At 46.3% G+C, this 13,654-nt stretch overlaps 1 protein-coding gene across 3 annotated transcripts in view; it reads left to right on the top strand.

Moving 5' to 3' along the window:
* The first annotated feature begins 10,788 nt into the window (after nucleotides 1–10,788).
* The window catches only part of LOC119445387 (ubiquitin conjugation factor E4 B), a 441,801-nt gene continuing 438,935 nt past the window's right edge, over nucleotides 10,789–13,654 (top strand). For 2 of the 3 annotated variants that reach the window (XM_037709694.2, XM_049664499.1), the window contains exon 1: nucleotides 10,791–10,973. In XM_037709694.2, the coding sequence (XP_037565622.1) occupies nucleotides 10,893–10,973 (81 nt within the window). In that variant the 5' untranslated portion in view covers nucleotides 10,791–10,892. Of the gene's footprint in view, nucleotides 10,974–13,654 lie in introns of all 3 variants that reach the window. The other variant, XM_049664500.1, reaches the window with a different exon arrangement.

Raw genomic sequence — 13,654 nt, 5'->3', positions numbered from 1 at the left:
GTCACCACCTCCGCATTGTCAAGGAACACGGATCACACAACGCAGGTTCTGTATTGCCAGAGCTCACCGAGGCCAAAGCCGCACTGCCACACAAGCACTACTCACGGCTTTCCGCCAAGTAACACAGAACCTACAACCAATACACAAGCGACGCAAGCACAATCACACACGCAATGTTGAACAACGCGCGGTCGGCGCGGGCCAGAGAACGATCACGCCGAGAACGAATACGACGTTGCATGCCGTCGTCGCTTGGCGCCACCATCGCGCCTTCTCAAAAGTCCCTAAATGATCGTGTCTCTAGGTGCCTAGGATCGAGTCATGTGAGGGATTTTTGTATGACATTTAGACGCACGCATTGCACACGTGCTGTGCGCAACTACGGCTGACTACGGTGCAGTTTTATGTCTTTCCTGCCCGCCGTGTTCCCTCCTCTGCGATACTGCTCTTTGATGTTAATAAATATTACGGCCTTTTATATGCGGTATGAAGTTATCAATTTAGATTAAAAGTTTAACATTTACTTTCTGCGCACTTCAACAGAAAATACGACACTGACGAAACTTCAGCCGCAAACAAATATGGTTGCTGCTATTACGGTGGCTAGAAGGGGAAGGTGAGAGCAACGGCGGCGGCGGCGGAGTGTTGCAAGCAATCATGACAGCAGCGGCGGCGCTGCAGTCGACAGCAAGATCGCTCGCCGGGCGCGGAGGCACGGCGGTTGGTGCCGCGGGTTTCGAAGCAGGCGTTTTTGTTCACAATTAGCGGTCTCATATTTGACATAACTGGCGTTAAGCTTATGCATATCATGCCTTGTTAGTAGAGGAGACAATAAATGAATAGCAGCTATCCTCTGATGAGCGGTCAAGTGTTAAAGCTGCATTATATTCGGGCATGTCACGGCCGGCATAAATATTTTTCACTCCCGAATCGTCGGGAGTGAAAAAAAAAAAAAAAAAAAAAATGATTTCAGCTAATGCGAAGAAGATTATGCTAGTGGTGTGGGTAAAAAAAGCTGCACCGATTTCTAGGCTCCAAGTGAAGAGCTCCTTAGGCCATATTACTGCTATGCACTGCATCCTGCTCGTCAAATTGGTTAATACCAATATATGATGCTTTCGAAATCATTACATATAAGAGTTAAGTAAACAAACTTATTTTAGTCGCTAATGTGATGAACTAGAACGGCAGGGATATGCAGAATACTCAAAAGGACGACAGACAGCACTTGATTATATGATCCAATGTCCCAACTATTATGCAACAAGATTTAAAAATATGCAAATGCCCCGTAGCTGTACAGGATCAAGGCAATGTTGTTTGCCGTCGCTTGTAGATAAATTATTTTTGCATTCCGCCTAATTACATAATTAGTCTTCATTAATTAATCAACTTCTCAAATATTATAATTAGATGAAAAGTGTCAATGTGAAAATTGTAGAGCAACTTGAAAAACTACCGATACAGTTTTCTGTTGCTCAATACGTGCTACATAAAAGCGTACATAAAAGGAAAAACACTTTTATGTAGCACGTATTGAGCAACAGAAAGCTGTATCGGTAGTTTTTCAAGTTGCCCTACAATTTGCACATTGACACTCTTCATCTAATTATAATATTTGAGAAGTTGGTTAATTAATTAAGACTAATTATGTAATTCAGCGGAATGCAAAAAATAATCGGAGTATCTACAAGCGACGGCAAACAACATTACCTTGGTTCTGTCCAGCTACGGAGCATTAGGCTATTTTTAAATCTCGTTCCATGATAGTTAGGACACCCTTTAGGTGATTCAACTGGGCCCCGGGGTTCGAAGTGCAGCTCGCAGATCTTAGAAGTCCTGTCTAAGGTCTTGTACGCACGGGGCACGGGCCTCTGCCACGCTTTAAGTGCCTCATCGTCATCAGGCACCGAGAAACGTTTTTTTTTTTTTTTTTTTCGGCTTTTCTAGCAGAAACATAGCCAGGTGTTGTGCAGCCCGGCGCAAAACAAGGCGTCTGTCGTTTCATGCGACTTGACATGGTTTCTTACGGCATGGCAACGTGTAAAAATATTGTCACCACAAGGAGGCACAACTGCACAGCGTGACTGCGAACAGAAATGAGCCGCGGAGCTAAAAGAACGGAACAGAACCATGCAAACCGAGCGCACTCGCTAGCTCCGGCAGCAGTCACTGTCAAGCTACAGCGGAGGCATCTTACCGTCGACGCGCGCGCCACCACTCGGCATCATGAATCGCTGCAACACGCGCCGCGCTCTCCGACGGCTGCGTTGCTCCCACCTCCCCTTCTAGCCACCGTACTGCTATTTAGAGTGTACTAGAATATGGTCTAGTACACTCTACTAGAATATGGGAGAGTGTCCAAAGCGCCGGCTCCGGCGTGGGCCTTTTTCTGTGGACTGCCGCGCCGCGCCGCTGCTGCTCCAGACCCGCGGCTTCACTCTCTCGAGTGAAGCCGAACAAGACGGTCGTGGCCGAGTGGAGCTCAGCGCAGCAGGAGCAGTGAATAAGTTCAATTTTTGTTTATTCTTATTTGGTTGATAGAAGTGTCCCGAGCTATCTATATATATTGTTTTTCATGCTTTTTTAGTTTCTTGGCTAGTTTGGTAGGACGTTAGTAGGTAGCGAATAGTTCAATTTGTTTAATTTTTTTTTTTTTTTTGTAAGCGGGTTGTGGCGCACGTGTTGCATGGTGAAAGCAGTGTAAAGCGGCAGTTTTAAACCGCGTTAGGGAAGCTAGCGGAGGTAGCCGGATAGCGAGTTTGCCGTACGGCTTACCGTGGGGCCTTGATCAGGTATTTTATTGGGCTTTCTCGTTAGGTGGACGGGTGGACAATGGCGCGGCAGGCTAGGAAGGACAGGGGTGATGACGAGCTGGTGCAGTGCGAGGAGTGCAAACGTTGGTGTTATTTGGACGAGACGCACTTCGCCAGTTTAGCCGACGCTGAAGAGGCTAGCTTCGCGTGCAGGTCGTGTGAAGGATTTAAGGGAGCTGTGCGGCGGATGGAAGGGGAATGGGCAGCCAGTGTGGAAGAGCTCAAAGGGGAGCTGAAGGTGGAGCGAGAGCGGCGAATTGAGCTCGAAACTCGGATCGGCGAGTTGCTTCACAGGGAGGGGGCCGAGGCCGTCCTGGTAAAGCGAATAGCTGGCGAGCTACAAGAAGAACGGGAAAAGCGGGCCGTGCTGGAAGAGCGGGTGGAGGCGCTAATGGTACAGGCGGCGCGTAATCCCGGGTCAGCTCAGGCGGGCGGCGGGGACAGCGCGGAGACTCAGGCAGAGGCATGCCATGAGAGCAGGGAGGGACGCCTAGGGGCCGTTGAACAGCAGGCGAGAGCCGGCGGCAACACGGCGGTTCCACAACTCTACAGCAAGGTAGTGCGGCAGGCTTCGGGTGGGAAGGGACGAACGGCAGGGAGCACATCGTCACGTGTCAGTGGCGCAGGGCGGGTGGAGAACCAGCTAGCGCGAACTGGAGGACGACAATCGCAGGCGGGAGGCAAACGTGTAGAGCGAAGGGTCCTAGTGGTGGGGGACTCCAACGTAGCTAGGGTTAAGGAGGGCGTCCTTACAACAGTGAAGGCAGACGGGCGGGTGAGGGTGGAGGCCCAGTCAGGGAAGTGCATGGTTGACGCAATGGAAGAAGCTCAGAAGGTGGTATCAGACAACCTCGAGCATGAACATCTGGTCGTTATCCATGCTGGTCTCAACGATGTGCTGAAGGGAAGGAGCCAGAACCTAAACGGACAGTTAGAGGTTGGGTTGCGTAAACTCAGAGAAACCTCTGCGAAAGTGCATGTGACCATATGCACAATCCCACATGTCCGGGGCCAGGCTAGCGCGGTGGAATGGAGGGTGCGTGAGGCTAACCGGGTCATTAGGGGTCTGAGCAGACCACTTGGGTACGGTGTAATGGAGGTAAACCGGGAAGTGTACGAGTCTGGCTCCCAGCCTTTTGCACAGGATGGCATTCACTACAGTGGTGCCACGGGCGGGAGCGTAGGTAGTAGGATAGGGCGCCAAGCTACGGCTTTTTGGGGGGACCCAGAGCCCTAAGACCACCAGTGTAGACGAAGACGGACCCAGAGAGGCTCCAAGATTCAAGAAACGTAGAATCGGTAGAAGAAATAAACGTAAGCACCAGGGGCAAGGTCATTCTGACATAGGTTACATTAACATGCAAGGTGGCAGGAATAGGCTGAAGTGGGAGGAGATAGACGAGCAACTAAGGCAAGAAAAGCTGATGGTATACGGGTTTGTGGAGACACATCTTAGGGACATGGAGCAACCTCCCTGTAACCCTGACTATACATGGGAATATTGCAATAGAACAGAGGGCAGCAGAAAAGGTGGTGGAATTGGTGCATTTATTCATAAAAGTATGAACTGGCAAAGGGTCAAACAGGAATGCAAGGAGCATTTATGGCTAAAAGGGAAAGTTGCAGGAGAGCAGACACTCCTTGGCTTTGTATACCTGTGGACAGGAGCAAATGCCAAAGAGGAAAACAAAAAAATGCTGGAATGCATATCAAGTGACATTAATGAGCTAGGAGAAGGGTGCGAGATTATTATACTAGGAGATATGAACGCACACATAGAAGACATGGACGGGTACACAGACTCAACAGGCAACATGATGCTGGATATGTGTGAAATGCATGACTTAGTTGTATGCAACAGTACTGAGAAGTGTGAAGGGCACATAACATGGGAGGTAGGGAGCCTGCAGTCGACGATAGATTATGCACTAATGTCACATAGGATGCACGATAGGCTAAATGTAATGAGCATAGATGAATATGGCTCCAGAAGTCTAGGTAGTGATCACAAACGTATTAAGGTGAGTTTTAGAAGGGAAATGAAAGTAGGTAGGAGGCAAGATGAACAACCAGGTGGGATATTTTACTCGGAAAAGCAGCTTGAAATAGCAACCCAGCAAATTGAGAAAGTAATTTCAGAGGACACAAAAACAGAATGGACATATGCAAATTTAACAGGACTATTTGAGCTAGAGCTTACTAAGGTACGAGTCAGGACAAAAGGGAACAGAAGACGTAAACCCAAGAGCTGGTGGGATGAGGAGGTTAAGAAGGCCATAGAGAAACGCCAGGAAGCATCCAGGGAACACAGATATTCAAAGCAGAGGGGTGAACCAGAAGCTGATGTAGGCAGAAAATGGAACAACTTCTTAAGCTGTAGAAGGGAAGCATCCAATTTGATCAATGAGAAGATCAGAAGAAAGGGGAGCCAATGGTTGTCAGAAGTAAACAAAAAGGATAGAAAAGCAGCGAAGAAATTTTGGAAACATCTCAACTCCTTGAGTAATAAGACTAGCCTAGAGCAGAGGTTTATAGTTACAGCTCAAGGTGTTCGACTAGAGGGAGATGAGGCAATGGAACATATAAGAACAATGATGACAGAAAAATTTAAAGAACGAAACATAGCATGTGCTCAATCAGGTGAGGATGGACTAGTCAGTGCAGTGGCTCCACTGGCACAAAGCGAGTGGGAAAGGGCAGAGAAGAGGGTTCCTAGTAGCACGTCGACAGGTCCTGATGGCATCCCAATTATGTTGATAAAGACATTGGGCCCAAAATCTAAGAAAGCATTAAGAGAGGCAGTGAGCAAAATGATAATGGACGGTAAAGCCCCTGACGGGTGGAGACTGAGCAGGATGAGCATGATATATAAGGGAAAGGGGGACAAAGCCGACATAAACAACTACCGTCCCATAACAGTGACGTCAGTGGTTTACAGGGTGGTGATGCAGATTATAAAGGACAGACTGCAGGCATGGGTGGAGAGCGAGGAGGTGCTGGGGGAACTACAAAATGGGTTCCGAGAACAAAGAAGGTTAGAAGATAATCTGTTCTCATTGACACAGTGTATTGAAATAGCAGAAAAGGAACACAGGCCCCTATGGCTTGCCTTTCTGGATATCAAGGGAGCCTATGACAGTGTAATCCAAAAGGATTTGTGGGACATACTGGGCACTCTAGAGGTGGAAGATGGAGTAAGAAATCTTTTAAAAGATATCTATAAAAGTAACAGGGTGCTTATAAAATGGGAAAACAAGGTATCTGGGCCTATAGAGATACAGCAGGGGCTTAGGCAGGGGTGCCCTCTGTCACCTCTGTTGTTCATGCTGTATTTACAAGGATTAGAGAAAAAATTAGAGAGGAGCGGACTTGGCTTCAACCTTTCCTATTCCAAGCAGGGAGAATGGATTAAACAGTCATTACCAGGACTGATGTATGCAGATGACATTGTACTTATGGCTGACAGCAAGGAAGACTTGCAGAGATTAATGGACATCTGTGGTAAAGAGGGAGATAGCTTAGGTTTGAAGTTTAGTAAAGAAAAATCGGCAGTCATGACTTTTAATGATAATCAGGGCAGCGAGCATAGGATACAGGAGGTTACGCTGGAGGTGGTGGATAAGTACAAATATCTTGGAGTGTGGATAAACAATGGGGCTGAGTACCTAACGGAACATGAAAAATATGTGACGGCTAAAGGTAGCAGAAATGCAGCTGTGATGAAAAATAGGGCACTGTGGAATTACAATAGGTACGAAGTGGTGAGAGGGATTTGGAAAGGGGTGATGGTCCCTAGTTTGACTTTCGGCAATGCGGTCCTGTGCATGAGATCAGAGGTTCGAGCAAGGTTGGAAGTTAAGCAGCGAGGGGTAGGTAGACTGGCTCTGGGAGCACACGGAAATACACCAAATCAGGGGGTACAGGGTGACATGGGATGGACGTCATTCGAGGGCAGGGAAGCCAGCAGCAAGATAGAATTTGAGGAGCGATTGAGAGAGATGGCAGAAAAGCGGTGGGCAAGGAGAGTTTTCAGTTACTTGTACATGAGGAATGTTGATACAAAATGGAGGAAGCTGACCAGAAAACTGTCAATCAATATTTGGACTGCAGGAGGGGTGCAAACCAGGAAACAGCGGTTAAGAAAAAGGTTAAGGAAACAGAGAGGGGTCTGTGGAAAACAGGGATGCAGACGAAATCAGCACTGGGCACATACCGAACTTTCAAGCAAGAAATTGCCAAAGAAAATATCTACGATAATTCTAGGGGAAGCTCTTTGTTGTTTGAAGCCAGGACGGGAGTATTGCGGACTAAGATGTACCGAGTCAAGTACCAAGGTATAGACACGTTGTGCTGTGCGTGTGGAGAAGAAGAGGAAACGGCTGAACACCTCGTACTTTTCTGTAAGGGGCTTAACCCTACAGTGCAAGGCAACGGGGCTGATTTTTTCAAAGCATTGGGGTTTAGGAACAGTGAAGGCAAAATAGACTTTAAGCGGGTAGAAATAACCAAACAGAGGTTATCTGATTGGTGGATAAAATTAAGGCAGGGGTGAAATTTCACCCACCACAAAGTACAAATTATGTTAATAGCCATGGCTAGGTGGCGTATGCCACCGCCCGATTTAAAGGGTTCAGCCTCATCCATCCATCCATCCATCGTGGGCTTTTTGCTCTCGCGAAGCGCGCGGGAATCGAGGGTCATCTGCTACGCGCTGTAGTCTTTTTGCGTTCATTTTCCACGCAAAGCGCTTAAACTCTAGTTACTCTAAACTTCAACAGTGTGGTGCTGCATGGAGCTTACCCATCTTTGAGCGTTTTTTTTTGTTTTTTTTTTTGTGCTTGGCCAGCAAGATAATGCAAAAAAAGTTTGTCGCAGTTTCACCCGAAAGGCGAAGCACCAATTGCGATAGCAAATTAGTAGAGAGCTATACGGAGTAAGGATAGTAGTTTTATCAGCTGTATAAACTAGGACATGCAGCAGAACTAGCAACGCGCAGAACTGTTGTCGACGCCGTCGGCATTTTGCCCGCGTTCGTACCGAACGCGCGCGGTGTTTTTATATAAATACGTATTTGGTGCCGCAGCTAAACGTCGCCTCCCCTCCCTCCCGTCCCCCACAGCCTTTTCGCGCGACGGAAAAAGTTTGCTCTCTATATATGGAAAGGAGGAAAGAGACGCTTAATTCTGCAGCCCTTCAACTCTTCTAGTACACTGTACCTTCAGGGAGCACAGCGCAGAACGCGCGTTTGCTCTCCGACGTGCGTTCGCTCCCCGTGAAAAGCGCGCGTCCCTCGAGCCCTTTCACTCGCAGATACAGCGTCCGGAGCGCGGCGACGATTTCATCGCCGTTGACGTCATACGGAACCTCACGGCGACGGCAACGCCGACGGCAGAAATCTGCTTTGGAGTGTCCATATAATTGCTATCGCAATAAAACTAACGTATCAAACTCATCAGCGCGGCCTAGCTCCGGTGCTGGAGTTCGGGAACGGTATTACGGTAACTGTGCGTGCGTAGAAACGCGCTAAATGAGCCCGCGCAAGGAAAGAACGTAAAAAAAAAGAAACGTTATTCGCATAGGTACGCGGGCAATAGCACCATGCTTGCAAGAATAAGAGTAACGAAAAAAGTAAATTACTCGCGCAGACAAGTGAAATACTTACGTGCGTGCAGTGACCGCTTCGCTCACCATGTACGCGCTTTTCGCTCACGGTCAATAGTGGTTTACAGCTATATGCATATGTATTTATTCGAATATTTTTAGCCACGACAATATTTTATTATGAACAGAGCAGAGTGAGAAGGTGTAAGGGAAACAAGAGAAAGAGCAAAGACGGCCCTAATGCCGCAATATTGTTGGCTTATTTCGCCTCAGAGATTGCGTAAACGAACAATTCTTGCTGTACGCTATCTCTTCAATACAAACTTCTCGCATGATGGACCTTAAGGTTCACCGTGAGCGAGGCTTTTTTTCAAATTCAGACATTCGAAAGAAAAGCCATTCGATATCCAGCCAATAGCTAAAGAAATATTTTTTTTTCTACATTGAAATGAATAGAAAGCTAGCCATTTACTAATTTGTTATGTAAAAGTTATTACTGCAATAGCCTTGTTTTAATACTCCGTGAATCCTCTCTGAAATTACCAGCATGTAACTTCTCATTATAACTTCCCACTTGCCCTACGGCTCTCTGCAATAAACGCCTTCTACACACCCCGTAACAATATCATAGTTATTGCGTAACATGTGATTTTTTACGTGAACTAACAAGCATTCATGGCGCGTGACGATGTTTGTGCTTGCATTATATTGAGTGGAAAATCGTCTTGAAAATTACTGTCTTTGCTGAACTACAAACATCGCTATTGATTCTACATATTCTTAAAATAGTTACCTTCAATAACAGCAAAAAAAAAAAAAAATAATATTAATATGAAAAGTTTATGTTCTGGTGATTTGTTGCCTCTTTCATTACGTAACTACAAGTACGTAGTTATTTATCAGTAAGTATATTAAATATGCTGTGTACGAACCAGCGAGCATACGCAATAAATTTTCCTAAAGTTACTTTCATGTTAAGATTCGCTTAGTGTTTGCGCTCTTGCAACACAAGAAGGCGAAAGACGAGTTGCACGTACGTAATCCATCATGTTCGTTTTCTGACGTTTGCTCGTAATTATGAAATGAGGCATACGTATACAATGTTGCACAGTTAGCGTTCCATTTATTTTGGTTTGTCGATCTTGTTTTTTGCCGCGTATATTTCTCGCGTACCCTTTACCTATATACACGCTGTGCTATAGCTCAGTGGCTAGGTTGTACTGCTAAGCTCGAGGATGCGGGTTCGATTCCCGGCCACGGCGGCTTACATTTCGATGGAGGCGAAATGCATACAACACCCGTGTACATAGATTTAGGTGAACGTTAAAGAACCTCAGGTGGTCGAAATTAACGGAGCCCTCCACTGCAGCGTCTCTCATAGCCATATTGTGATTTTTGGGTGTAAAACTCCAGAATAGTTATCATTACTATTATTACCCTTTACCTGTGCTCTCAGTTCTTCATGATATATGGGTAAGTTCGACACGTTGAGATCAAGATTGGCATTCAACACGTTTTTATCGTCACACGTATACCCACCGTATCAGAGGGATTTCTGGCCGTCGTCTTAAGACCACACGTCATATTGTTATCGTTAATCGTGACGTGAGTGCAAGTATGTCAAGTTACTAATGCCATGACACATCAGTCATCTTAGTCACACATTTGTGCCTTTCCACACTATATACTTTGGTATATATACCAAGTGAACGAGCTGCGAGAGTTACGCGGAATTTGTATTTATTTTTGGTACCGCGGCATCGGTCAACAGACACATCCCTCTTCTCAAGAGCCCAGTTAAGGATTTCGCTTTAATAAAGAAACAACAGACCGCGGGATGCCGTCTTGTAAAGCAAATCGAATGCATGAAATAAAAGAAAGGAAACGATAGGGTGTACGTAAAAGCGTTAGCATGAGCTATAGCCACATCTGCTACGTTCTCTTGATTATCCTCGCGATCTCCAGCTTATCTTCTTCTGCAGCACGTTCACGTTGCTCATTCCTCGCATAACTAAATGAAGTAAGTGCGCGCAATGTGTTACTCAAACAGCCGCGTATGCGCGGACCAAGCGAGCTAGAAGGAAATACACAAAATACCCGTATTCACAGCCGGCAAACGCGTTCTGTGTCCGGTGAGTCACTGCGGTATTACCTTGTTGTGACGTGGTACTTAATATAGCCCAAATTATTGCGATGTTGGTTAATAGCAACCAAAATAATAGGCTCATAGCAGACGCCCGCCGCCTTGGCGCGGCTTCCGCAGCGGAGAAAGCCGACGGGTCCGGTACAGTAGCGCCACAGCGCGGGAGTTCACACAAAAAGGAACTCGCTCCTCCCATGCATTCGCGCGGCGCTTTGGACACTCTCCCATGTTCTAGGTCACTCTAGCTTTATTCTTTCTACGTGCCGAGTCCGTGACGGCTGTGTTTTGTTCGGTCACTTTGCTCAAGTGACGAGAATGCCGGCTGGCCGTGTATGTGCTGTGCTGTCCCTACTATAGCTGTAGCCACTACTCGAGCAGCTGTGCCAAGTATGAGCGAACTGACGCCCGACGAGGTAAGCAGCAGCCCCAACTATAGCGGAACACGCGGCTTGCAAGTCATCGCGTGACTGTGCAGGTCGTTCCCCCGAGCTGATAGGCGCTTCTTGCTACTGGGTGCGCTTTTAGCAACTGCACAGTGGCAAACACCGTCCGGTAAAGTGCTGAGAATGCTTTTGGACGATCACAGGCGCGTCTGAGTTATAAGCGACCACTCCCTCCCTGCTTTGTTTGTCTGGAGGACGAGCTTTTATGTTTAGGTGGCAGTTCGGTCACGAAGCTCGTAATGCTTCTGCAATTCTCTGAACGCTTCAACTACGGAACCATGCACGGCAATAGGTGCGGCGTTGTCGCGACTCAAATCACTGCTGTGCACGCTAGATCATTGGATGTTTTCTGGGGCCAGTTGTGCTTTTCTTCTCATGAGAGCTCGTTAAGTTCTCTGCCGCGAATTTGCCTGCCTTGGAATGCAACGTACCATTGGTTGCATCGAAAGACCTGCGGCACATTCACCCGTTATCTTTCTTTTCATAACGTTGATGAGGCCACTCATGGAGCAAGGCTGGCAATGCTCTGGGCACAACTGTCTCAGGGCCGAACTATGCAGACACTGTTTTGGTCCTGTTGAAAAAAAAATTTACACACGGACGGCGATGCAACCATAGTACGGCGCGTTACAAAGTAGATCGTAAGTATTTGTGGCCGAAAGAATTCAACAAAATCAATGCACTCCATACCGCGAGTTGCCTTGATATTTTTCGAAAACTGGCAGTAAGTTCCAGCGACCATATCAACACAAGTTGGGAACATTAGGTGCAAAGTGCCTTCGTTTTTTCTTTTTCTAAGCTGTTATAAGAAACTGCTTGGGGGCATTGAAATCATTCATTATACAGGTTACCATGTTGTAAAGGTTGCGTACTGCACAGCTCACTATAGAACCGGGACAGAGTTATTGCTTCTTTGTACAGGTCATTTTGTTGTAGAGATGCTAGACTATCCTTAATTGAGCTTATACAGCATCATGCCAGTTAGGAGTGTCCAGTTGAAAAGTGACTTATCCTTTCAAATCTCACCCAATGAATACAACAGAAACAACGTGGTGTGGGATCCGTCCACTAAAACGGATATAAAAGGTATTGAGGGGGTCCAGAGAAAGGCACTGCGATTTATATACCATGCCTACGGAATTCAGGTATCGATATCTGATCTTTTTAGTCGCTCAGGTTTTCCCACCTTGGAATCCCGTCGAAAAATGCACCGCTTGAGCATGTTATTTGCTATCACTAATAATCGTACCAAAATAGAATTCCATACTTATATACAGTACAACACAACATGGCAAACTTGGCACAAACACGATAAAACAATTGTAATGCCTCAGTGCAGAACCAATGCATACAAGCTGTCCTTTCCAAGAACGACATCTGACTGAACAAGTCATTGCGACATGGCCACCTTATCACCCGGTGCATAGTTTTCTGCAAACAGTTCTAGTCAAAGTTTTGTGTGCTCAGTTTTATTGTTCACATGTGTGCTTTTGATGCTTTATTTTCAGATTTGAATGTAACACGTTTGTGTCTTGTTTTGTTTATTCCTAATTTGCTCCACAAAAACTTTACCGTGTGCCTATGTGTTTTTTCTGTTGTAATTGTTATTCTTGTTGTTTTCCTGATGGACCAAGAACTTGTAAATCGCAAAAGGCTGCCAGCAGTATTGAATAAAATAAAATCAAGTTTCCAGAAGTGCTAGCAAAATGTGAGCCTTTGAAGAAAGGAGTCCCTTGTGTAATAAAGCCAGCACAGTGCATGTCCTTTGCATTGCGTGTTTGTTTTCCATCTTCCTTGGTGCTGTAGCCCTAAAACCTGATCTCCTCTTCCTGTTGACTGCATCTTGCCACCTGTGTCACTTAGATGTAGCGTCTTTGTACTATGCCACAGGGGGCTGCACAGGAACACTAAAATCTAAGATTCAGCAATAACAAGGAAATTTGCAGGTGAACTAGAGAGGGGCTAATGCTTATCTTTTTACCTATCATAGAGAATGTGCATTATGTGGGTCTGCACTTTTTCAGCTTTACCTTGTGCTTAAAGTGTTCCTCATGCAACAGATGTGAACAACTGGTGAATGTTAAAGTATGAATAGTGGGTATGCACTGAGCTCGACCGGGAACAGCAAATTAACTATCGATTACGCACTGATGTCATGCAAACTGGCCACGCATACCTCTTGGGTCCACGTTGACGAGGCTGGCGACTACAGTCTGGGGAGCAACCATAATTGCTTAAAGATATAGTCGGTGTCTGTATAACGAAACCACAGCCGCACAGTACCATTCGAGAAAGCCCGGATGTACCTACCAGAAACTGCGTACGAGTCTGTTGCACAGAAATTTGATAACAGCAGAGTTCACTCGTCACTGGCCACGTACGACAACTATATTGCAGACCCCCGTTGCATCATGCAGCAGCATGAAGTCCGCTCTAAGAATGGTAAGGGCGACGACGCAAGACTTCATGGGACATTGAGGTGAAGAGGTCACTTGAAGCACAACGGGCTGCAAACAGAAGCCACTGCCAAGCTGTCAAATCCCTTGACCCCACGGAAAGACAACAGAGCTAGACCGAATATATCATCCATAAAAGGGAGATGCAGCAGATTGTCTAGTGCAAAATAATGGCAAACACTGAACAAACTTTGC

The sequence above is a fragment of the Dermacentor silvarum genome, chromosome 3 (genome assembly GCF_013339745.2).
Source record: "Dermacentor silvarum isolate Dsil-2018 chromosome 3, BIME_Dsil_1.4, whole genome shotgun sequence".
In the NCBI taxonomy this organism is placed as follows: domain Eukaryota; kingdom Metazoa; phylum Arthropoda; class Arachnida; order Ixodida; family Ixodidae; genus Dermacentor; species Dermacentor silvarum.
This window is presented reverse-complemented; position numbering and strand designations above follow the sequence as displayed.